Below are 27,484 nucleotides of genomic sequence, written 5' to 3' on the forward strand. Positions count from 1 at the left end.
TACACTTTCATTTAGATGATACATTTATTAAATTAGAATGAAAAAGTTAATGTACTTTAGAGTGCAAGAAACATAACTGGACACTGGACCTCAATACAGAGAAACAATGTCTTCAGAATAATTACAGCATAAAACATCCTCTGTACGGTATTACATATCAACCAAACAGGCAATAATGTTTATAAGGGGGGGAGGAAACATTCAGTACCATCAGCAGATGCAAAGAGCAGTAGAGAAGTTGCAAGGATCTAGCTAGACAAAAAATGTTCCTACCTTTAGCAAGTTGAGGCTCTTGGCAGGACTCAAAACTAGTACTAAGAGCACTAACTTTTAGCAGATGCCTGTCTTACATCTTGGCTTTGGCTCCAAGCTGCTTGAAGCTGTTGAGCAGAGGAGCAGCATCAAACACAGTATTACCCCATTAGCATTTTGTCAAAGGCTACAATCATGAGTGACAATTTATTCATTTAAATAAGCAGACTTTCAATTCAAATACCTTAATTTCACAGACCTTAAAATAACTAAACACTCCCTGCATTTTTACATCTCTCTCAAATTCAAACCTGCCAACAAACAGCTTGACTGGAGGGATATGTATGCTGAATAGTTGAGTAGGTTTATGATTTTTGTTCTTTTTAACAAGAGAAAGTAGCATGCCTTGACATAAGAGTTTCAGCTCTAATGTTTAATTAAATAAAATAAAACACCTCACAGAACAATATTTAAGTATAGTGTAACATACTGAACTCCATTTACTGGCCATACTGCTCCTACATATCCCAACTTTTAACTCATACATGTACCCTGTTTTGCACAACATTTGCCTAGGAAAAAAACACAAACCAAAAGTAAATCTAAGAACAGGAGTCTCTCTCAGAGGCTCAGAGTCCAGTCTATGAATAAACCTGGCTGGCCTACCACTCACACTTACCCATCCTGGCAGTTAGGACTGAAAGGTGTTTATTCTGTGCTTGAAATGGAGCTGTAATAGGATGCAGTACAATTTACCAGCCATTAAATTGAACCATGACCACTTGCTTTTATGAAAAGCTGTATTATGAATCCCACCATTTTAATATAAAAATTTAAATATATACATTTTCCCTGAATTGTTCCATCCCTAGCAATTCATGCTATCTGTGTAAAAGTTAGAGCAAGGGACTCTTCACAGAGGTATCTAAGCATTAAATCCTTACCAACATTTACCCTTTTGGGTCAAGATGTCATAAAACACTGTGCTATGAAGACCAAATGCCTCTACACCTACTCAATCACAAAATTTACCATGATTGTAGAGAAGGGGCAAGACTAGTTTCTTGAAGAACACCCATTTTACTTTAGAAAACAAAAGTGTGGTGATTCTACAGCTACAGCACACCGAAACTATAGCTTTGAATATCAAAAGCCAATTGGAGGATGTTTAAAGACACAGGTTTTCAATGGAAAATTTAAGATGTTAAGGGATTCATAACAAAATTTAAAACCATACATTATGAAAAGACAGTTTTAAAAGGTCAGAAACTGGGATGATTTTTGGTGCTGTATTTTAAAAGTTTCAGTATTTTAATGATAAAAAAATAAATATTCATGCTCTACTGACAGTGCTACCTAAAGGCTACTTGAATGTAGGTTCGGGGAAAAAAAATAAAATCAGCTTTCCAACAGATAATAAAGAAAATACTTTAAGCATGGGACATGAAATAATGTATGGGGAAGAAAAGAATATGGGTCATTATTCCTTATTCCAAACCTGGCTTTAATGTTCTCACAAATCACTCAAGACCCTAGATTTCAACTGTACATTCATTTCAACTCTTGAAAATATAAAGGTCTATGGCTATTGTAGAAAGTATTTCAAATCAATTCTTAAAGAGATAAAACAGCAACATTGCACATCACTGGAAAAATTAATTGGTGCTTACTATATAAAGTGCATTACTTTACAGAAACAGACACCGCAGAAATTTATCCAACAGGTGTAACTGGTGCATACTGTAAGATTCTGCAGCTCCTAAATCAACTCTTATTTGAAAAAAATTACACTAACAATAAATACAAACAACCTCCTCTGAGGATCAGACTGTAACTCAGATATGTTAAATTGTCTCTCACAAAGAATTTTATTTCCATCTGCATAATAGTAAATTGACTACAGCAAATGTAGTCTAACAAGTCACTGAGCAATTTATAATGCCATTCTAAGATCCTGAAGCTACTTTTCATGCTTATTTTAATATTACAGGAAAAAAAATACAATAGTTTTCCCACTAATGTAAAGCAGTAACTTCGCTGAAATATAGGTGTAAAGAAAGAAGCCTTATAATCAGATTGTAGACTTCTTCGTTTTTTAATGTAAGACAATATCTTTAATAATTCTTTACGGCTTCAGTCACTTTCCAGATATAAAAATCCTTCCTTCTGCACTTATCCTTTGAAACAGCCATGGGAATGCAGAAGTAGTAGTTAGAGTGCAATTAACTGTGGGAGTACATTAGGGCTTAGTCCTGTTCTCTGCTACAGCAATACATACTGTACGAGTTAAAAGTCACCTATTATGATTTTACAGATACATAACAATAAATACTATGTGGGAGGACAAAGCCCCAAATGCACACCAGAAAATACATTGCTTTGGTGCCCAATGACTAGATTGAATAAAAGATGTTCATTGCAAATACCAACAGCACAACCTAAAATATTGAGCTTATTAAACTAAAAATCTTTAATCAGAAAGGGGTGAGTGTATCACAGTAATAACTAAACACCACCAGACAAAAAGGGTCTTTTTTAAAACTTCTGTCAAAAGTAGGCTGCTTGCTGAAACCTAAATACTTTTAACAAATCAGTTGTGTTTAAAGAGCAAACCTTCCATGGAAAGATTTTTTCCTCCATCTAATGTACACTAGTCAACCTTGTACTGCATAGCGTTACTTTGTAAGAGTAAATTTATGAAAAGGAGGAGAGAAAGAAACAAAGCAGCATTACTCCCCACCCCATCAGATTACAGCCACACAGGGCACAGCTGACAGCAAAGATGCTTCACTGCTCTATTGCATGACATAAGCTAAACTAAGTATGTACAGACTGAGAAAGAAAAAGATCCAAATGTCCAAGGAGAAAAGGGGTATAATCTTTCACACCAGATGCGCTAACAGAAAGCTGTTGGGAAATTCTTCCTCTAGCTAAATCCCTGGCTTGGCAAGTAAAAATAAGTGGCATCAAGGACGGGGACTATGCAGGAAGTGGGCATCTATGATTCTTCAGTCATCTGAAGTAAGGAGTTGATAGCTGCATCCTTGTTCCCCCTCTGAGCTTCTAGCACTGAGCGGATTACTTCCCTGTCCATGTTGGGAAACATGTCCTGGATAGATTTCAGGTCCTCTTCATTACACAGGTGCTGAGGGTTGACCGCAGGTGGTGGTATTGCCATTGGTACCATGCCTGGATTACAGACTGCAGGCATCCCTGCAGGTTAAAAAGAGAAGAAAAACCACAAAACACATGAGTGGGGGGAAAAAAATAAAAATCAGTGATTTTGAAGAAGAGAGCAGTTCATGGCTCCTCCCAACCCACCAACTTCAGCATTTATCTATTTCAACATGCACTCCAGAAGAGGGGGAAAACAAAAAGATTGCAGAGATTATACCTATACTGTTCTAACTGGAAAATATCTTTCTGGAACAGGTTGTCCCTCCAAAGGTGCATTCCAGAAGTTGTAAACTACAGTGTGGCAACAAGTACTGGTAAAAATTAGGTACATCTTGCATTAAGCAGGTTTACACATGGATCACTAACCAAATACTGAGCTCATCACAGAAAGGCGTGGTTTGTGTCCCCTTCATCATATTTTAGTTCCAGTGTATTTATGATGTGATGAAAAAATTGGTTTTACATCAGCAATACACATAGCCGATATTCAGAAAGTCAATGAATGCAATCTGCAGTGCATTCAAAGGAAAGCAAAGTACTTTGGTCCACTAGGAGACTGGACCACACAAATAAGCAATTAAAATTTTAGCAAATGTTTTTCTCTGGTTAAAGTTCCATCCAGCCTGAAAAGTCACTAAGTGGCAAAAGAGCAATGCCTACAGGGGTATACACACTGCTTTTCCCTGTCTCTCTGCTAGAGGACAAACTTCATCTGACCTGACATTTTTTGTTAATTGCTTGCATGTCTACATGAAATGAAAGCGCAGGTAGTTTTTTATAAAGAGTTTTACAAAAATGAGTTTTAGAAAATGAGTTTTCCAATTCCTCTTAAAAGGAATCACCAGACAGAATTCCCTTTTCATCACTTCTGAAAATGGTGTATTTCATATCTTTGCTGTGTAGTTTCAGATCCCTTATTATCTTAGTCCTACTCCTTTGTGTGTGTTAGCTTCTGTAGTTCTCCCACAGTGTCTCCAAGGTAGGGCAAGGAGAATTACCTGCATCTAGGCACAAACATGGCACTGCCTCATACTGAGAACAAACACTAAAACTTTATCATGCTGCTATTTGCTTTCAAGCATTTTATGCACTGTTTCAAAGACTATTTATCTGGTATTTTTATGGAGTAGTCTACAGTAATTCAAAGACCTTCACGTGCAGTAATAACCAATCAAGAAATCATCACCAAACGTGTTAGCAAAGATTTTTCTTTACACATACTTTAACACTAGCCTTAAGGTACAATTTTATTTCCTATTTACTATAAGAAGATCCTTCTGCAACCTGCTGCAGTCAGAGAGACTTAGAAAACTGCTAAGTGTTTTTGTTTTGACAAATTGTCTATTAGTCCCCTTCCTTCAATTAGTTTTTTAAGAAATATGACCCCATCAAAGGTCTCTTTCCATTAGGCTATGAATAATCACTTATTTTTATCTGCTCATTGGCTTTTCAAAATAGCTATTAAACCACAAGATGACCTTTATTATATCAGAATATCGTATGCTAGAAAGAATACTTAGCAAATAACACTTTCCAAATGCAGCTCACAAGATGATACCCGTGTACTACACCATTCTTTTTCACATACTCATACGTCTATAAATTTTAAGGTATAAGCTTTCCCTACTCAACCACATCACTTCTTCCTTAAGTTTACCTAGTTACATGCTTGGTTTAAAACAGTTTGTTATAGTCTTCATAGCTTTTAATCATTTTATGCAATAGAGAAAACAGTTACTTGAGAACTGTTTTTAGAAGAAATTTCACTTTGCTATCCTCCAGTCCTCTGAAAGCAAGACTAATTAAGCAATAGATTACATACTGCATTTGGTAAAAAAAAACAAACAAACCTGACATGCAAGACAGGGAATGTTATCTTACCTGCATTTTCTTATTGCTAACCTTAACAGTTCGTGTTAAATTCTGAAATTATAATCTAAGGCTCCTTCTTCATAAAAAAAGCATTCCTTCCTAAGAAGGGCAAAACCAAACACTTTCTTCCTCCCCCTGTTATTATCTCACCTTCCAACTGGTTTTTTTATTACCTTACATATGTATATCTTTTTGTAATTACATAAATGATTCTAGGTTCTCTGCTTCTTTAAAATAAAGAGCTCTCAACTTTTTACACATTTGATCTTCAAAACCTTACAACCAGTTTAGATTTAATATTTAATTAATACCCACATCCCCATATTTGGGCAGGCCTGCCAATTTTTGACAGAAACCTACTTCACTGTTTTACTTCATATTTTTATGATTCACAGCAATAACTAAACACAGGAATAGAATGTTGTTGATTTTGTGGTTTTGGTTGGGTTTTCTCAGAGCAGCTAACAACCTCCTTTACATCATTTTTAGTTCACTTGTTTAGCTTTCTATATATGACCTTTATTACTTCCCTGTAAGTTAAACAAAGCATGAACTATTTGCATCACTGCTATTATAAACCTCCAAAATATGACTCTTTTTGAACCAGGTTTCATGTATTACTCAGAAGTAGATCAGAAGCTGCTTCTCTTCTATTGAATTCTAACTGCTCAAAAATCATAACAAAGTATATGTACAACTGATAAAATTTCCAAGAGTGCCTCTGCAGCCTCATCTCTTTCAGTATAATGACTAAAGTACTTATGTGATTATTGCAACTATATTATACTACTTCTATTCAGACTTAACATCTAAAAAAAAAGAGCAAGGAGCAGTTTCAATACTTACCTTGTCTCTTCAAGATTTTCTTTAATCTAACTATGTAATTAGAAACATCTATACTCACATTAACTTGTACAAATGTTTTAGCATCTCTCTGACTCTTTTTCTATCAGCATTGAAAATGCTACATTATAAATCAGATTCAAGGTTGGATGAGCTAAGCATCAACTCTGGCTGACAAGGTACTGTAATTTTATATACTTTGACTATGTGTATTTCCACCACAATTTTACCTAATGTACTCTTTCTATTTCTTTCCTAAACTCAGACTTTTGTCCTATCTGAAGGGATACATTACTGATTTGTAAGCACCCCCATATTTATCAATGTTCCTCAATTTTGATTTTAAAACTCCCCTTTTAATCATCTCAAGTTTTATTAGAAGCAAAAAAGGAACCTAGAAGCTTTAAGTCAAATGTACAGGCTGCATCTATTCAAAAAGATTCATACTGACAACTCAGTCATGATTCATAAATTTATTACCTGCACACTGGAACCATGTCCCTGCCCCATCACCTGAGTCACAACTCTACAAAGGACAACTGCTGCCTTTTCCGCAACACCCTAAACTTTAGCTCTATTACTTTTTTATGCCATTTGGACCATGGGCCCTGTAATCTTGTCTGGCACTATGCATCTGAACACATGGCAAATCAGACCATGTGTGCACCCTAGAGGCAAACCACTGTGCGGCCCTTAGCAATACTGCAAATACACTTTCCCCAATAACTATATCCAGCAACATTTCAGACTGCCCCTTCCATAACTTCAACAAACATCAACTCATTCCTCACACCTCCTACAAACAATCTTTGTATTTAAAAGGGTTGAACAAAGATGTGTGGCCTCAAAAAAATAAAGGTGCAAAGTACCTGAAAGAACAGAGCAACAGAAGTTATGTTTTATTTTTAACACAAACTTTCCAATATTTTTAGTACGTCATCGACACCCTAAGATTATCCAACAATCAGCCTAAACTGTGTAGGAACTGCCCATAAGGAGGTCAGTTTAAAATATTAATCCAAATTAAACATGAGGCTCACTTCCCGAACACCATAGCATCCTACAGCCTACCAATAATGTTTCAGTGTCTTATCAGCCTCCAAAAACAAAAATCAAGACTAGAACACAGTTTTCCTTACTGCTTTCATAAAAAAAAAATAAAAATTATGAAGGCAGACATCTGCACAGACTTCAAAAGTATTTTCAATATAAATAATCAATTCTATACACAAGAAATTTCTTAACTGCATTGTTTCTCACTAATGATTTTTCAAAATCCCTTTTCTCAGCTCTTACAGTTTTAGAATTAGTTTATACTTTCTACAACTACACTGTATACAAATGGCAGTTAGTATCACAGTGATTTTTAATAAATACCTCCATGATAAATGCTTACTTTTCATGAAACTTAACATTCAAGCTATACAAATACCAATTTAAGAGTACTTTGGGGTGGGGTTTTTTTTTTGTTCCACACTCAGGCTAAAAGCATCCATAATTTCTGATTTACAAAATAGTAAGACTTAAGCATAGACTTGAAGAACTACACACTAGAATTTAGAAAATATCCATCTATACACAGTCATTAGAGAAAGTTATCAATGCCCAGTAAAGATCTGCTTCACATATTAAAAACCTCGTATCACTAGCAGGTGACTGGAACTGAACGACATAAGAGTCCACTATCAATGGAATTGCAGACTCCTGTGTTGCCCTCAGGTATCAGGTGTTATAAATCAGAAGAATGAAGCACTGTTTTCCAATTCAGTGAAATGGCAATGGCAAACATGCTGGCATAAGCAGTGACATTCCAATACATGAAACAATAGCAAGTCAATTGCTAGAAGCATCAATGGAAGCATCAAAGCAGAATTAACAGGGGAAACATTTTCTAACTGCATACAAGGCATTACACACTTGTAATTTTATTTTCTTTTTCAGTTAATATCTTAACTCATTATTATTCTGTCCCAAGTATAGACTCAGAGTAAACTCAGGAACCTTCTCAGCACGAAGTTTTTCATTTAAATGAAGAAATCAGTATCACCTTTTCTAAAAGACACAATAGGTCTTAATGATATTTGCTTCAGAAAAAAACTCAGTGCTAAATATGCATGACATCTCAATTTTTTTAAATGGTGCTTCTTTGCAAGCTACTAGAAAAATTAAGCGTATGGACCCACAAAAAAATGCCACTGCTCTGAATAAACCAAATATGTTGCAATAACCACAATATTTTTATTAACAGCATCTTTCTGAAATTCAGAGCATCAAGAAATTACATTATCTCTCATAAGGAGTAATTGTAGAGTTTTCTGAACATTTTTGATTGAAGACCAATGTTTTATCAAAATTAATGATGTCATAATATCGTCGCACAATTCCAAATCAAAGGTGTCACAGTAAAGTAAGTCTAAATTGAAGTAAAATTGATTTCCTGTAATATAATCTGCCTTTAAGAGTTCTAGTCTGGTGCTTAAACTTGACATGGATCTAAAACAGATGTGCATCAAAAATACACACTGATGAAAAAAAGTGTTATCTTTTAGAAAAAAAAAAAGCTTATTTGAAGATTAACAGAAGGCAACTGGCAGGTTGTCTTCTCAGTGTCATTGCAGAACTGAGTTCTTTGCTCTCAAGCTCACAAAAAGTCATGACATTACCTGGTTCTTCCCAAAACTTGCAGTAGCAGAGCAGCTGCAAGCATAATGTTTCTCTTCCACGAAACTATGACCTAGAAGAGCTCACTGACATACAACAGCTTCAGAAGAATATTATAACATCACGTTATATCCATCAACACCATTATCACCAATTAGTTTAAGCGTTATAGCATGAAGCTGAGTCTTTGAAGATTTTGCAACAGGTTAGAGAGGCTTTAGCAATTTCCAGGAGATGGATCAAATTGTACTATTGTGACAACCAAGTGGCAGTACCTTGTGATACAGTCTGCTGTAACAAATAAAGCTGTTTAGGTGAGTTCATGCAAAGACTCTTGAGTCAATGAGGATGGCAGTGAGAAAAGAGCTTGGAAACTTACCCAGTGCAAAGTACTCAAGCCCTAAAGACAGGTGAAAATGAAGGGGCAAGGGGAAAGGAATAAGACATGGGAAAGAAATATTAATCTATTTTTAAAAGGAAATTGATCATTTAGCTTCCAACACTGAAAGCTGGATAAACTGAGGCAGTTGGGTAAAACCTAAACTACCTAATACTAAAAAAACCTAAATGCTGCTAGGATTCAGTCTCTCAACTAATTTGCTTCAGCACTCTGATCAAATTTCCTAAATGTGCTGTTTATACAGAAGTCACAATTAGAGGAAATGTTTCCAAAATAAGTAAACCACCAGGTGTTTGCAGCAAGGATTATATTTTATAGCCCACAAAGGACAACACACATTCATGGTTTTCTGAACAAATACCAATAGTGTCACGAGCTAACCCAAGAAACTCAATACGGACACCAAAAGAAGTAATGTACATATACACACAAACTTGTCTCAATGAAGTGATATTCTCCACTCTGACAGGACCCTGGAACACATGGGTTTTTGAGGTACTTTTCACACAGGTGTCAATAAATTAAGTACAAATAAGTTTCCTATTTATTTAGCTGATAAGAAATATCGTTTGCTTATTGAACTAACATTTTTTAGCTTACTGTCTGACACACTACTACCAAGATACTATCAGCACCAGTATATCACAATATTCTACAGCCTAATTAAGTAATCTTTAGAAAAAGAAAAGGGAAGACATGGTAGACAAATTCAACTTCTAGAAGAGCAACAGGATTGATAAGTTTAAATTTTGGTATATTAATCTACAAATATATCATCTAGATCAACTATAGTTTGTAGCAACTAGTGTTATTGTCAAAAGTTTCCAATTTCAAAAACTTTTGAAATTAATTACCATGGTACAAGAATATTCTATGGCCATTTCTGTTCTCATCACAGCTCTGTAACATCTACTGCCAAATGTGAGGAAATGAGCAGCCTTCACCTGCTTACCACAGTGACTCACTTCTTGCTCCTACTGTTTATCCCAGAGCAATTAGCTGCTCTGAGTCTAATTAGAAAGTTAGTTACATACACCAAGGTTGGAACAGAAGGTTTCTGTTACAGAAAACCAGCTTGGCCTTTGTGACACACCTGAATTTAACTTAACATCATCTCTCTTTAAAGCGCTGCTAGTTTGGACAGTTAACAAGTAACTGTTCAACTCTCTGGATAAGCATTTTAGTCTACCCGCTGTATTTCCATCACAGATAAGACTTAGATTCTAAGAGTCCTGCCCAACAGCAGAGTCCTCTCCACTTCAGATATAATAAACTATTCAGTGATGCTCTTCCACTCTTCTGAAGGAAAACAAATAGAACTTGCTTACTTACAACACTCATTTAGCTGGGCAGGTAAAAAAACTGAACTAAAAAGATGCCAAGAAGATAAACATATTCCTCTAGAACATACTGATGTCCTACCATCATCCTTCTTGAAGCAGTTTCAAAAAAAAGAGAAAAAATGCTGAACAGTGTTACAAAGTGTGCCAACAGAGTGGGCCCAGAAGATACAAACAATTCAGTTAGTCAGGGAAGGCCAATAGTTTTCATACACCTTTCTGAAAGTGTTTACAGAATCCAGGAGGAGCATCTAGTTCAGTATACAGAAAACATTTTAAAAAAATCCATGTCTTCCAAGAGGCACTACTGGTTTCATTCGTAATTTGAAACTACTATTATTAAGCTATTAAATGTGTGACACAATTAAAGTTACTTTACAATTCCAAATCCAAATATCTGTCTAATTATTACTAGTGGGTCATTGACTAGTGAATAAGTCAAAGCTTTAAAACTCACAGTACTTTGGGAAAATTTGATGATGTCCACAGAAATTCTAGAACAGCAAATACAAAGCACAGTAATATTTAAAAAAATTTCAAAAATATTAAATATAGGGCAAAGGTGGCTTGTAAAAAGTCTGGTATTTTTAAAACCAAGGAAGTACATTCAAACTTTCCCAGAACAAAATAAAAGTTCAAATCCAAGGGTGGAACTATCACTTGAAAAATATTATTTATTTCTTCACTTGTGCAAGTAGAAAGTACTCTCAAGATAAATACAAAATAAACAACATCAATATCTAAACAGAAGATATACCATAGTACTTGAAAAACAATTTTGAGGGTCTTGTATCAGTTTTATCTGCTGAGTTCTATGTCCACTTTCAATTATACCTGAAAGTAGTCTCTGCTTTATTTCTTCTGTTAATATTCTCTCTGCACAGAAATTTTGTAATATTATATGAATAGTCTCATTTTGATCTATTCTGTAGCACCTCCTACTGTATCTTTTAACCACACACAAGATGACTATGTTTGAAGCTCACTACAGAAGGTCTGGTTTATCACAACAGGAACACCCTTCAGAACGCACATCCAAGTTAAAAGCAATTCACTGGCAAAGCAAGCAAGACTTAAAATCTTAAAAGCATTTTAGATGAAGCAAACTGGATGTTTTTATCAGGGAATAAAGTATGCCGCCAAACTTTTCCATGTTTTGCTCTAACTTCACTCCATAAAAATGAAACAGGAGGTAGGATTTCTAAGTTACATACCCAATCTTCCGTTGATGAGATTTGCTTTTACAGAGAATGGCATTTTAAATTCAATCATGCTCTAGTCTTACAAAAGAAAAATAAAATGTATATACATCACTGTTGTGTCAGCCCTTTGCACTGCAATTATGTCCCACACACTCTATCACTCATTCATACACTTGCATGCAAAGAAATGAAAAATAAGTAAATTTATGTCTTATTTTGCCTAAAAATTACACATATTACTGAATAAATATCCATACAACAAACCAGAGATTTTAAGAGCCTAAAAGTGAAACACAAACTCAAATGAACTTTACTTATCAGTTACCTAAGTAGGGCAAATTCAGGTTTATTTACATACTTTAAACTTTTCATCTTTGACAGAAAAATCACAAAACCTACGTTAATACACCTTTTCTCTAAAAGTCCAAAACTCACTTTGAACCAACCAAGAGCACTGACAATACCTGCTGCAGCTCATTCTGATGTATTTATGTAACTACCTCAGAGCTCCCTAGCATTCTTTATTCACTCAGCTACACACTTCACATGCAGTGCAGCAAGTTTCCAACACAGCATCTTCAGTGACCTGACCTAGGTCTAAAATACTCAGAAAGAGAGGCCTTCAAGGTACTTGTTCCAACTTGAAAGACATTTTAATCCATTTAATCAAACTCATGCAGCATCCTTAAACAGTATACAAGACTGAAAGCAGACCTACACCTAATTTGCTTCCTCTTCTCACAAAAATGTGTCATGGGCAAAGTGGTCAAGGACAAAATCATTTATAGCTCCCTGCATGTTCTGAAAATGGGATAAATTTGGTATTTATTTCTGAGAAACCCTTCATCTGAAAGTTTCAGAGTCTTCAAGGAGAGAAAACATACCTGCTATAGGCACATATCCAACTCCTTGCTGATATACAGTGGGCATCAGCACCACTGGCTGGGGCTGCATCATCATGGCAGCTGGCAAAGACTTGACACAAAAAGCACAGATTAGAACAACTCAAGAAACAGCAAAACCCCCAAAATTGTCAATTAAAACTGTTTGCAAACAAGTCATCACATTGCAAATCCATGTCCAATATTACAATATCATTATGCTAAGTGCTAATCTAGATCAAACAATCCCTAGCAAATTAACTGAACTACCAACTTTTAAGTGACAATTTGCCTGTAAATCAATAAAAACACATCATGTCAAAGTACCTTTTGCAAGAGTGTGATAAAATTTGTCACTAAAATCTCATTACTGAAGTGAATTATTTTAAAATACAGGTTCAATCAGCTTTCATGCCTTATTCTAGTGAAATGAATATACAACATATCATAAATGAAATATTAGAGAAAATCTGAATTTTATTCTTATTTTTTATTTTTAAAAGCAGTATATTGCTCCTAGAAGCAAAATTGAGTTTGAATCAATTATTTCTGAGGTAAACCAGTTCTTTAAAGAAAATGTCAATTTAACCCCATTACCTTTTACTACCACAATTCAGTTCAGTTTTATCCTTGAAAATATTAAAAGGTCCAATTCTATGTACAGTAGATTCATGGGGAGACAGTTTTCAAGGTTCATTACAAACTTATTTTTCTTAGGGGTAACAGAACAACTGTTCAGATCTGGGGCAGAATGTGAATTTCAAACAGCAGCAAACATCTGTTCCCAGCTGTGCATTCAACAGCAGCCTGGAACTTCTGACAATGTACAAGTGCAGTAGGAAGTGCTCAGGGCTGCACATGCTACATGTTATCCAGCAGCTACTTAATACAAAGGTGACAGATAAGAACACTCCATGAGCTGCTTAACAGACCTGTGTAAGTCAGCAGTTCATAACCAGTAGCATCAAATGAATAAGAATGGAAGTAAAAAACAATGTCATCTGAAAGATCATTCAAATTATCCAAGAAAGATGTAAGACAGAGAAGAGTTTCCATTATCTTTCTTTTAAACTGACATGAATTTCTTAAGATTGGTGGCGGGGGCAGGGGGAGGTATCGGCACTGAGTGTATTCCTAAACAACAGGAATAAGCTGAATTTTCATAATTGCAGAACAAGATAAATACTCATCTACCACCTCACTAAAAAGTATTTATTGCCTTAACTAATATGTTTGACTGCTATTCCCCGACTTAGGTATAATTATTTTAAATGCTAATAGACACAAACACCCAGTATGGTAAAACAGAACTACTTCTACTTCAGTGCAAAATACCTCCCTCCACCTACTTAAGAAGCTTCTCTCCCTTCCTCCGCCCAGCCTCAAACTTGGCTTACCGTGTATGACATAACCAGATTAATCATTCCTTCCTTATCATCACCTTGCCTTCCACTCAGGCTATACCACTCATCTTCCACATTTCCTTGTTTCAGAGACTCAGGAATTGTAATGTGTGTCCAAGCGATGCGGTCATCCATTGAAAAGGCTCGCTGGAATATAATTTAAAAAATATTATCAAGTTAATTGTCCTACAAAAACCCCCAAAACAACTTAAAATTACTCTTGACTAACACTTCAGTTTTATGCTATTTAATTTTGTTAATTTTTATTCCTTTTGAAACTACTGAAGTGCCAGTAAATATTTTGGCCATCTCCTTTCCAACAAGGATGAATGATCCTTTTAATTAATGGGATTATAGGTTGATTGCAGATATTTAATAGCAAGAAATTGAAAGCCTGAAGCAGAACACTTCTAGAAATACAACACACTAACATCAGCATAGTCTGTGTGAATCGTATGACCACATCAGAGGCCATTACATGAATGCAAACAGCTTCTCTTTACTACTATAGGCTGTGAACTCCAGTAATTCAGGAGCAGATACAAGCACTGATCTCCATCCCTGCTGCAGCAATGAAACAGGCACTTGAACCTTACCAATGAAGCCCACAAAAGAGCATCCAAAAGCCTCACTTGTGTAATGAGCACACAGTTGCTGCAGTGACATGCTTTACATGAGAGGTAGCAAAAAATAGGCCAACTGTAAGACTTTAGTCTCAGTTGTAGCCCCCTAGTTTCTTCTAGTAAGTCCTAGTGACTGCACATAGTCTATATTTGACAGTTTTATCCTCAGCATGTCCAAGCTTAGGAAAGCTTCCAAGCTCATCCTAGGTTAGAATAACACTGAAGAATTTTTGAGTAAAACAGCATTGTACAAACAGGTGATTTTTAACAGGGACAGTGTAGAATATAAGGCTGCAGGGCATTCTGATAGGCAAGAGGAGCTTAAATACCACTCAGACATCTTTTGCTTCTCTTCCTTTCCAGGCAACTCTGCTGCTGGTGCCTCTTATCAGCTACCAAAGAAAAATAATAGTTCTGACATTCTTGGGGAAGAGTAAGGCCTTATGCATTGCTGATTTTGGCATTCTGAAAAATTTTCATCATCTCCCAGAGAACACAGAAATCATCTTTGGTAACTCAATGCTTTTTTGCAAGGTTTCACCCAAACCTCAGTCCAAATAGCAGATGGAGAGAGGTAGAAAAAACATATAGCAGTTCTGACCTCATCAAATATCTCTAGATAAAAAGAGTCCACACCCGGGGGAACAGTGCACTGAATAACTTTGTTCCAGCGGGGGTTCTTGGCTCCATTATGTGCTGTAGGAGTTTCATACACAGCATAGCCCAGCCGTATTCGACAATACGGATCCATGCGCGTCATTCCATAGTTCTTTGCCAGTTTTGCCTGAAAAGAAACACAGTAAGAATATAATATTGACATAAACTTGAAAATTTAATTACTGTTAGTTCACAATAAGAATCAAATATTGAATAAAGGACTATATTCAATTATGTTGTAGACAGTAAGGAGGGGAAAAAAAAGTCCAGAAAAACAGCATTCAGATTAAAACATAAACTAATGACATCATTAAATGTCTGGGACACCTTGAAAAGGGATCATCTTTTTAACTTGTCTGTTGTAGATAATACACATTTTCACCATAGCTAAAATAAGTTACTTCACAATAAAGCAAAAGATACATGATTACAAGGAAACAGTAAAAAGTCCAGTTTTTCCCTAGATACGTGCTCTCCAACATACAGTCAAAAGCATAATGAGATAGGTATCCTGTTCTCTTTCACTGAAGTTCTTTTAAAGGACGAAATGCAAAAATCCAGTAGCTTCAAGAACATCACACAATACAAAAGCACAAACTGCAAAAGCAGTTCAATTGAGGTAAACTTCAGGAGATCATACCTTCAGCATGTGCATTGGATAATATTTAATTCAGCGGACAATTTAAATCCTAACATTACTATAAAAACAGATGGTATGCAGAATCAGAAAAGATCCAACATACTTTTGCTGTAACATCAGAAGACCAGAACAGAACAAGTTGAAGACAATCCTGAACACAACACCGAGTACCGCTGCCCAGCTGTGCCCAAGCAGAAGCTGGGCTCTTTGGACATGCTGTTTCTCTGACCTGTACTAAGCAGTCCTTTTCATAGTAAGACAAGTGACAAACCATGGTGCCTAAAGGTGCCTCCCACTTACAGGACAGTTTACAGAATTCAGCAGTTAAGAGGTGCATAACATTTATCACAAGTGCTGCGCCTCAGGCTTGGAAAGCCCTTTTCTCCTTCAGGACACATGCTGGTTCAGCAATTGGTACATTACAGCTTGTGAGAAAGGTCTCAAACTGTTTCTTGCAAATGTGAACTTAACAATTAAAGTAGGAAAGTTGGCACCTAAATTACCCACTCTCTAGACCCTGAAGTCATGAGATCAAGTAGTTTATCATAAAACTCTTTCAAAAAGAAAGGCAACAATCAACAATGCTTAGACAAACTCACCACCATTCCTAAGTATCTGCACGAAAAAAAGTGCAGTAAATTACCTTCCCAGAAACTTTTTCAGATCTTCCACCAGTTTATTAGTAACAGAACTAACGCATGCTGCTCGATATAATTTATCAACACATATTTAAATACAAAATACTTCAATCAGCTTTTCACCTTCTGTAGGTTAACTACACTGTGGCAAGTCTTCTATCCAGAATGCCATGTCTCAATATGCAGCCAAGATTCCATAGCATTCCTGCATAAACTCCCAGAGAGGGACAGAAGAATATCTCTTGGGATACCACAGGGTTGTACTGCCATTCAGAAGGACCTTGACAGGCTGGAGAAGTGTGCAGACAGGAATCTCAAAGTTCAATAAATGAAAATGCAACATTCTGCCCCTGAGGAGGAACACTCACATGTACAATGGTAGACTGTGGGCCACCTGGCTGGAAAGCAGCTTTGAGGAGAAGGACATTGAGGGTCTTGGTGGACACCAAGTCAGAAATAAGCCAGCAATGCTCCCTTGGAACAAAGATAAGCAGTATCCTGGGCTGCATTAGGAAAGCACAAATAGGAGATCAAGTAAGATCCCTTCTACTCAGCACTGGGGAGACCATGTCTGCACTACTGTTCTCTTTAGTTCTGGGCTGCCCAGTAGAAGGTATGGTCATGTCTGAATGAGTCCAGCAAAGGGCCACTAATGCAACTAAGGGTTTCACAGAATCACAGAACATCTGAGGTCAGACAGGACCCCTAGAGATTGCTTAGACCAAGCTCCCTACTAAAAGCAGGGTCAAATGCTCAGGGAAAGTTCTGAGTGTCTCCATTGATGGAAGTTGTACAAGCTTTTTGGAACTTATTCTCATGTTTGACATATTTCCCTATAAAAAGGTTTTTCATATATTCAAATAAGAGTTTGCTGTAATGTAATTGGTGCTCACTGCACCTCTTGTCCTTCCTCTAGATAGCACTGAAAAGAGCCTGTCTTCTTCATAAATATCCAATGGCAGGGACTACTTGTTGGTAAGATTCCCCTTAAGACTGTTCTATGAGTCTCTTGGCCTTTCCTTGTATTTAAAATCCTCCTTAATCCTTGATTAAGGCAGCGGCCGGGGGGGAGGCGGGGCATAAGGATGGGATGAGGTTTGGACTAAATATACTCCAGAGGTCCCCTCTAACCTCAGCTATCCCATGATTCTGTAACAAGTGGTTACTTACAGACATGGCATTAAGAACAGCCATTAAGTTTTAATTCTTAAGAAAGATAAAGATTTCTTTCTTGTCTGCACAAGCAATTAAAAATAAATAAGAATTGAACCCGATAAAAAACAGTATCAACTCCATCAGTTTACCCATGCAAACAGGAATCTGGATGTTTCTGTACATAACCACTCAAAGCAAGATTCAAAACTTCTTGAACACCATACTGTCTGCTCCCTTTATCTGCTTCAGGGATTTCCACTATCTATATCTATACTGATTGGATCAATACTCCATGACAAAAAGCACTTCAAGATGACCAAGCACATACTCAAAGATGAACAACCTACAGAGAAGCACATAACTTGCCAAAAGCTGCTAGGGAGTTAAGAGACATATGGTATGTTGTTTGATAAATGTTTTGTTTCCTTATATGCCTGAGGTTTAACCTGAATCATCTACTCCTAGCTGTGGAAAAAAATTATACCAAATATACTATACTATGCTCTAAAGTGGTAACATTTTTCTGCTGTTCAAAGTTGCAGGCTTCCAGTCTTACACTTCTCTGAACACACACTGGGAAATCCATCAGAACTAGAAAGAGGGCTGTAATGGAATGCAATGAATGAGTTCCAAGTGTCTAGGCTTCAGAATTAATAAACTTCAAAAAAGCATTGCCCCCAGTTTTCAAAGGAAAGATATCAGCTGGAAAGGAGCACTGAAAAACATAGAAAGAATCGACCAATACCTCTCTTGCTGAGAGACCTTATACAGGTTTACTCCCCGGTAAGGACCTCACCATGGAGCTGTAGCCATACGTGTACTATTCCAGCCTTGGTGCTAAATTTGAGGGTAAATCTCTCTTTGGTATGTTTTTAGAGAATAATTGAAAGACAGCACTTGTAAAGAGGTGTAGTAAGTTAGTAAGAAGGACATCAGGTATGCTAATGTAGATAATTAGAACTGTGTTATGGCAGACAAGTTTTAAAACCTGAAATCTTACACACAATGAATGCAGTAATACAGTACTGCCAAGACATGAAAGAATGTGTAAAAAGGGAAAAGAGGAAGTAGAAAATAAAGAGCTAGGACTATAAAGTTGTGATCAATTAAAAAAGCCTGGAGAAAGCACTGAGAAAAACAGCAAATGCATTAGAAGAAATGGGGATGGAACAGAGCAGACAGTTAAGGAAAAACATATAAGGCATCCACAGTTTCCTACAATATTCTCAAAATTGTTAATGTCTTCCAATAGTAAGTGTTTCTACAGGAAGCATTCTTAACAGAAGTTTTCAGAGAAATCTGTTCACCACAAAAAACCCCCATGAGTTTATTTGATTATGTGCTATAATAGCAAGGTTTACAGGAAATTGCTGCATCAGGCACCTATGAAACATGAAACTGGACAAGATGCTGATGTACAGAAAACATGAAGCTACAAAAACCTTAGGAATTACTCATTCCCTTTTACAAGTAACTTAGTAACTTGAATTCCAATACAAAGTCTTTTCATGGCCACTGATCAAAAAAGATTAATACAATTAATTACTTAAAATTACTTAATTTTCCAAAGATGGCACAATTTATACCTGTACTACAGTAATGCTGAGTCTTCCTACTGTACCCATGGGTCCTCCATACTGTAACTGCTGAGCTGCCTGGGCATCCAGCTGGATTTGCTGTTGCTGCTGGGTTGGGGTAATGCGAAGAAAATCTTGAGGAAGTTCACCAACATATACCTTAAAAAAGAAAGAGGAAGAAGGGAAAAAATAATTCAGAGGTGAGTTTTCCACATTTAGAATGAGAAAGAATATAAATCAAAGTGTACCAAATTCAGTTGGATTTAGTCTAGTTTTGACAGCATGAACTGTTGCTGGTGTATTTTGGTTCTGAAAAAATCTCCGGAGCAGTTAATTAGGGGTGAGATAAGAAAGGGTTTATTTGCCAAGGCAATAGGTGATATAGACGCGCGCACCCCCCTGCCCAAGAGGTTACATTTTATAACATTATCCATCCAATCCCAGATGTGTCCACCCTTTGGCCCTTCCTCTGGTCCGCCCCGGGCCCTCCCCCTGAAAATTGGGTCTGGGGTCTTTTTGGGACCACCTACTTCATCATCTTCAGCTTCATCAGAGTACAAAGGGTACATTGTTACCTAGTTTTTGACCGTACTCTGTGGTTTAGGCCCTGATACGCTGTTCTCCAAACAGTCTAGGCCTTTGCCTTGACAAAAGACTAAACACTGCTACTGGATTCAGGGGTAGGTTGATATAGAAGGCATAGAATGGGGTAAAAGGGTTAGGGAATGTGTAAACAAGGGAAAGGAACGAGGGACAAAGGGGTTTCTGCTTTTTAAAACCTACAATTCTTACCAGTCTTACAAATATTAGAAAAATAAAAAAACCATTAGGGGCTTAAGGCATCAAACAAAGAACCAATAAAATGACAAAACTGCCAACTCATGTAGAGAATGTTCTCATACTCACCTTCAAAAACACTAAATTCCAACATAAGCCTCCGAAAAAATATAGGACACACAGAGCCAAAGCTGCTCTGCAACTAAACATTTAAGTAGTCCATACAAATGTCAGAGCTACGAAGTTTTGCATCATATTCACAGATGACATCTGATGGTACCCAGTTCTTTAACTCACATTGAACCCAAGTATTCCTGTGTCAAGACACAGCACACTGTTTTCATTTGAAAAGGTCACTTTCACAGTCACCTTCAAGATAGATTGTAGAAATAGTATTTCCTATGAATCCAGAATAAAGATGTCCTAATGATTTTCCAATGTTAAACACAGCCAGCTTGCAACTAATCTTGGCGACACTTCCACCACACTCAAAACAATCATGGAGAAATTAAAACTCTGGTCTATCAAGAAGATAATTCATGACAAAAAGTACACTAGAGGACCTCCACCACATGAGCCAATATGAATCAGCACTCACCATGTATTTTCTGTTAGCTTTACAGTAAAAGAAGGGAAAGTTTCTACCTATTACTTGTCAGTTCAACAACTCAGATTGTTTCTAGGTTTTAAATGCTTGGTGAACGTTATCAGCAACACACTTAGAGAGAGTATCGTTTTAAACTAACACACATACTAATAAATTTTAAAAGACAAATAAAGCGTAAAGTGGCATAGAAAATTTATAATTAAGCTGTACTTATTTCTGTTGTCTATAGAGTTGTTTACATATTTAATAGAGAACTGTCTACCTCATGAAGACAAAGGACAATGCAATTTCTCATGTTGCATCCCTAAGCAATATTACTCAATTGTCTGTCTGGCAGATGCATGCCTACAGAACATAATTTAAGATGTTAACAGGCCTCGAGGACATAGCTTTTCAAGATTAGACAGCATTGGCATGTCAAGATTGCATCTTGGAGACAGAAATTGAAGCTCTTGCCAAATCACATGTTGCATGACTATTTTGTATGACTATCTGAGAGCCTCAGAATCCTGGCAACAGTGGGTGTCACATGCCAGAAAGGAAGTTTATCAAAAAAGCTCAGGAAGAAGCACTGAATGCCTGCTACCAGGCTGTTGGGAGGGAGAGAGGGCAATCAGTTTTGCTTACAAGCATCTTAAAATTTTACCATTAAAATCCTAAGCAGTTTTAGTTTTAAAAAGTGAAAAGAAAAAAACCAGGGGCAAACAGGGAGAAAACTAAGCTAAAAGTGAATAATAAAAGAAAGTTTATTTAAATTTGGCTGGAAATTACATGTGAGCTGGTAACAGCCTTCTCATTACAATACATATCATTAAAAAGGAGTTGGTTTTAAAATAAAACATAATCCATTTAGGCAAGATTTGAAATGACACCAGAATTTATCAAAGAAATTGCATTTACAACACAGCAGGTCCCCCTCCAGCCCTAGTCCTAAAGGATGTTTCAAATCTGTTATTATTAGCATCTCTAGGAACAAACATCATAAACACTTCCTGTAGTCAGAAGTTGTGGCTGCAGCCCAGAAATCTCATTTCCATATATGCAAGCTCCCTCTGTCAACTTCTCAGAAAACAGGACAGCCTCTTTTATCTCTACCACGCTAATGTGGACACTGGAAAGCTTAAGTCATTCACAACATAAGTCTAATAGTATCTTTCTCTTTTTTGGATTTTATTTTACATAAGTCAGCCAAATACTGCCCCAAAATAATATAAATAGTCTCTCTACTGAGGTTCAAAAGGGACAAAAAAGCCTGTAAGGGAGACCAAAGTTTTCTTACAGCATCTAAGCTAATTTTAGGTCATTCAGTTACCTCATACAAAGCTACATGCTTATCCTAGAATTGCAGAGCAGACTCACATAGAAACTAAAACCAGTTAGTGTTAACTAAGTTCTCAAAAGATCTGAGTGGTAAACCCTTCCAAAAGGAAGAGTGGGGAACAGGAGATGCATACACTCTCCTTTTAAATATTCAGTTCTGACTGAGATCTAGAAGACAAGTCCTGGTGATACAGTCTGTAAAATACCTAGGAGAGATGCTTATTGAGGAAAATACACTACTTTGTATGTCCTTATGCTAATTATCAGTTGATTCCATATTGATGGCAACAAATACTGCAACCTTTTTATCTGTAAGGAGATAGGCTAATTTACATCTTCCTCAAAGCATTTAAAAGCAGGCACATAAGTGCCACCTCCATCAAAAATACAAAGTTACATAACCAGCATTCAACCAGTTTTTGTTTTTAACACAAGGAGAACACATCAGACAAGCTTGGATCACTGATCCTACTCCACAACCACTTTAAAACAAATGCATTTCCCTCTACCATAATGGCATTTAAGAAAGAATGTGAAATTCAAACATGTTCTGTCACTAAATGCAAAACGAAAAATTAATTTCATTTAGCAATAGAACATGGATAGGACTACAATTCAGAAGATAAACGTTTAACAGGCATTCATAAAAAATAAGCCTGCTTATAATTACTTCCTAATAAACTTTACTGACAGCATTGCACATCAAAAATATGCATTATCTAGAAACAGAATAATATTGCTTTTCCTATGTGCTACAACCACCTGAGAGGTAGTTTTGAGGATCTTCCAAGTGAAAAGCTGCAGGTATAAAAACTGCATCTCAGCTTCTTCAAACTGAAGGCAGTGTGATGTTCTACAGCTATTTGAAGTAACTGGGGACGGGGGCGTCTCAGTTTCACCTCCCTGTTTCTTGTACAACACTAAATGGGGCAAATAGTTGCAAAGTATGTTAGTGCAGAGGGGTGATCAGAAGGAAGTGAAACAAGGTTCGGAAGTAAAGGGAATTGGAGGGAAGTCATCAGAACCCTGAACTCAGTAACTGATCACACAAGTGGTACCTAAAAACAGGAGGGAAAGGGAAGGTAGTGCCAGGGACAACCACAAATGCCCTAACTTACGGAACCATTTGCCCAGACACAATCCATTCAGGGAAACATAACTAAGGTTTCCACACCAGGAACTACCAAGGAAATCTAACATGAAAATTCTTTGAAACATCACAGAGCTTTAAACACCTAACTGCTCAAAAAAGTTCTAACCATTCTCCTTTAAATGGTTTTCTGTGTTTAAGAAAGAAAAAGTGAATGAGACAGAATTTTGAACTACTATTCTATGCTTTGCACACTAAATTGGTACCAGATAAGATGCATCCAGAGGTCCTGAAAGAGCTGATATTTGTTCAAGGCTGCTCTCTAACATCTTTGAAAGGTCACAGAGATAAGAGGAAGGGCCCTATAGCTGCAGAAAGACAAATCTCATACCCAGCTTTCAAAAGGGTAAAAAGGATGACCTGAGGAACCACAGGCAGGTCAGCTTCACTTCAGTCACTAAAAATTTTATAGAGCAAGTCCTTCTGGAAGACATTTCTTGACACACAAAGAAAAAAAAAACCACCAGGGACTAGGAATAGCCAGCCTTTAATAATGCTTTAAAACAAAAAAAGCCTAATGAGCCATCTGCCTTCTACAATAAAATTACTGAAATATGTGAATAAGGAGAGAGCAGAAAAGTATCAAAGCTGGGTCATTACAATCCAAATGGGTTGCATTGATGAAAAACTGGCTGAGGCACTGAGATCAAAGTTGAAGTTCAGTGGTGAATGACATTGGAGGTTGGTTAAAGGTGAAATTTTTCAAAGGTCTGTACTGACTCTAACTTACTTGTCTTACCAGTTTTGAGGAGGACACCAAATTTGGGGAAAAATATTTGAGAACAGGACCAACCAGAGAGAGAGGAATTCACTGGCAGGAATCCTATGAAATTCAACATGGGCAAAGTCCTGTACTTTGGACAGAAAAATCCCTGGCACCAATACAGACTGGGAAACAACTGGCAGGGCTATACCTCTACAGAGGTGAAGAGCAAGCTAAACATGGATGAGCAGAGCACTCTCGCAGCATGAAGCCTAACAGCAGACTCCACTGCATCAACAAGAGCCCAGCCAGTGGGCTGAGGAAAGCAATGGTTTCCCTTTATTTAGCACTCATTAGACCACATCTGGAATACTGCAACCAGCAGTATTGAGCTTGAGGAAGCCCAGCAAAGACCCACCACGCACCAAGACGGTCTATGAAAAGGGCTGGAGCACAAAACTTGTGAGGTCAGGCTGAAGATTTGTACAGAGCAGGAGAAACTTAAAATGCACCTTGTAGCAGCTTTCCAGTATCTACAAGGAGGTCACTGAGAAAACAGAGCCAGGCTCTCTTCTGAGATGCAACACAAGAAGAAAGGAGATCTCAGCTGTCAAACTGAAATGGAGGAGATTTTACGTGAAATAAACAGAGGTAACTATGGTATACAAACATGAGTTAAAAATTAAAGATAGAATGAGTGTCCATATGACACCTACACCTATTCCTGGAGAAGAGAAGGCTCCAGGAGGACCGCAGAGCACCTTCCAGTCCCTAAAGGGGCCTACAAGAAAGCTGGAGAGGGACTTTTGACCAGGGCCTGTAGAAAAAGATATCAAAGTTTTGAAGAGTCTCAAGACAAAACTCATCAGAGTAGTGATTATTAAGGAAATTAGGAGAAGAAATCTATGTAGTCCTAGCTTGGTATTTGATCTAATTTGGAAGGACCTGACATATTTGCCAGCACAGCGAATACTGAGTAATTCTGGATATGACAGCTAACCAAGGAATCAGAAATACAAGGTTTTTGGTGGCTCAGTCTTAACCTCAAGCCTGATCAAACTGTTTATTAATACTCCCATTTGTAAAAGGTATCACTTAGCAGCCCTTACATATTCAGCTATAGTGTGTGAAAGACAGAACTGTTCTCTCCAGCACTAAACAAAAAAATGTTTCCCAATCCTTTAGCACCATTTAGTGGCCATTCATTTGTAATGCAGTCACATATATAGACACAAGTAGAAATCTATCTTCCTCTCTAGAGAAAATTAAGAAAGGTTGGCATGTATCATATCAATATTGTTAGCTGTGAATGGCTGCTTAATATTGCATAATTTATTAATTCATTTGAAAACACTGAAACCTCTAAAGTGGGCAAAGAAGAAAAGCATGCACAACAAACGTTAGGAACACACTAAAAAAAACTCCCAAAGCCCAAAATCCAGAAAGCCAAAGCTGCACACAATAAATTATCACACACCTTTCCACTTGCCAGGCTTCAATCAAGTTTAGGAAACAAAAGATTGCAAAGAGATTACACAGGAGTACCTGGGAAACTGTAAAACAAGATATCTAGAAGAATAACATTCTATGTCTGAGATGCAGCTCCCTTAAAAAATTTAAGAAAGACTAGGTGGTTATGATATTCAAACGTGATGTTTGAGAAGTTGTGGCACTTAGTGCCATGGTCTAGTAACCACGGTGGTAGTGGATCAAGGGTTGGACTTGATGATCTCAGAGGTCCTTTCCAACCTGGCTGATTCTATGTTCAAGAAGGTTCTCACTAAGCCCAGGAAGTTTCACCAAGCCAAACCAAGCAGACATCAAAAGTACTCCACTCAATGCCAACAAGGTGTTTAGCACCACAGGCAGGCAAAACTTCTCCCACAAAGAAATGCCACTCCAATTCAGGGATAGAAATATCGGCACAATTTCACATCTCTGCAAATCAGGACTACTGTTCACCTTCAGTCAAACCATTCTGTTTGTAACCAAATCCCTCAATATCCCCAACTCCCTCTAAACATAAAACTAAAGGATAACTAAAAGTGAAGTTCCTATTAAACAGACTCTGACTATTTTTCAGGAATTTATATTATTTGGAGCTTTCTTGAGTGAAATCTGTTACATATTGACTGAATTCTATTTGGGTGGAATCACACACACGTCAAACCTTTGGGCATAGCAACTGCCTAAGTCACCACAGATTCAACAAGAACAGCAGTTGTTTTTTAATGATACTACGATGAGCAACAAAAAAAATGAATTTACTTTTTTAAGGAATTAAAACCGATGGTCATATAATATTACTGTCACAAGATAACAACAGACAGCAACGCAGTTCTTCAAGATTAGCAATTTCATAATTCACCTCGCTGGTCTTTCTACGAGGCTCTGTAGATGTACCAAAAGAGTAGCTGTTTCTACAAAATAAAACATAGCCGTTTAAACTGATTGTCTAAAAATGTCTCAGTTCATCTTCAAAGCAACATCATGCTGTCAATTACTAACAGATCCTTCTGGACAGGAAGAACAGACAGGAGCAGCACATCACTCGAGAGCTGATGTTGTACCCCACACGGCGGAACATCACGGTATGATGCATGAATATCCCTGGGCAAAACCAGACAACAACATATTCCCAATAAACTGTGAGCACCATCTCCCAGGAGGCTGTAAATTGTTTTTACGACTGCTCAGCGCCTCCCGTCCAACACGCACGCCTACATCCCACACTAGATGCGTCGTTCCAGCCCTCAGGCGGCGGTTCCAGGGACAGAGGCCCGACTGTGCTCCGCGAGCACAGGGAGCTGCGCTCCGCTTCCAGGGGAAAGAGCTTTAGGTCCGGTTTAGTTTAAGCTGATCCCTGCTCGGGAAGGCCTCTGGACAAAGAACGGGCAGAACAGCCGCCTCAAGCCCCATGCGCAGATAGGAAGGACTCTCCCCTCTCCCGAAGCCTCTTCGCCCGGCAGGGAGCCGGGAAGAGAGGCAGACTTCCCTCCCCTCGCCCCCCGGCAGAGAAGAAGAGAGGACTTTTCCTGTCTCCCCTCCGCCCCGGCCGGAGCGGGGGCAAGGCGGGACACACAGAGTCTCGCTGGCAGAGCGGCGCAGCAGAGGTCGGGCCGGGAGGGCCGGACGGCGCAGCCCATCGGGGTCGCTCCGAGCCGGGCCTCGCCTGCCCCGCGCGGGGAGCGGTACCGGGACACGGCCCCGGGCGGGCCCCGCGCCCGCAGCACTCACCGGGCCCCGCTGGGTGCTGACGGTGGTCGCCATGGCGCCTCGTCGGGGCCGAGACCCTTCCTCCTCTTCCTCCTCCCGCCCCGCCAGGCCGCCGCTCCCGATCCCGGTGCCGATCCCGATCCCGGCGCCACCCGTCAGTCAGCGCGAGCCGCGCGTCACCTGACCAGCCCGCCCCGCCCCCGGGGGCAGCGCAGCGGCGCCCTCCTGCGCACGCGCCTGTCCGCGCGCCGGGAGGGGCGGGGAGTCCTCCTGCGCATGCGCCGTTGCGCGCTGCGGCCGCCGCAGCGGAGCGCGGCGCTGCGGGGGCGTCGCGGCCGGTAGGGGGCGCTGCGGCGCCGGCGCAGCAGGTGAGACGCCTCAGGCCGCCAT

The 27,484-nt window shown here is 38.3% G+C and overlaps 1 protein-coding gene across 2 annotated transcripts; it reads right to left on the minus strand.

Moving 5' to 3' along the window:
• On the minus strand, positions 1-27,282 carry TOLLIP (toll interacting protein). Of its 2 annotated transcripts, XM_051804323.1 has the most exons (7): positions 27,116-27,282; positions 19,331-19,480; positions 15,256-15,438; positions 14,026-14,178; positions 12,632-12,722; positions 9,185-9,205; positions 1-3,465 (listed from the first exon to the last, which is right to left on the minus strand). In XM_051804323.1, exons 1-7 carry the CDS (start codon positions 27,146-27,148, stop codon positions 3,251-3,253), a joined length of 846 nt encoding a protein of 281 aa, XP_051660283.1. In that variant the 5' UTR covers positions 27,149-27,282; the 3' UTR covers positions 1-3,250. The 2 variants fall into 2 exon arrangements, with proteins under 2 accessions (XP_051660283.1, XP_051660285.1); XM_051804325.1 differs by lacking the exon at positions 9,185-9,205.
• Between the last annotated feature and the right edge of the window lie 202 nt (positions 27,283-27,484).

This window comes from Manacus candei, unplaced genomic scaffold, assembly GCF_025592945.1.
Source record: "Manacus candei isolate 608988 ecotype Guabito, Panama unplaced genomic scaffold, ASM2559294v1 h1tg000060l, whole genome shotgun sequence".
Classification (NCBI taxonomy): Eukaryota; Metazoa; Chordata; class Aves; order Passeriformes; family Pipridae; genus Manacus; species Manacus candei.

Excerpts from the sequence above, each read along its gene's own strand:
- TOLLIP (XM_051804323.1), bottom strand. The coding sequence starts at position 27,148 with ATGGCGACCACCGTCAGCACCCAGCGGGGCCCG. Across the intron at positions 19,481-27,115 it reads TCAGCACCCAGCGGGGCCCG|GTATATGTTGGTGAACTTCC; the intron begins GTGAGTGCTGCG and ends TTCTTTTTTAAG. Across the intron at positions 15,439-19,330 it reads TCAGCATTACTGTAGTACAG|GCAAAACTGGCAAAGAACTA; the intron begins GTATAAATTGTG and ends GTTTCTTTTCAG.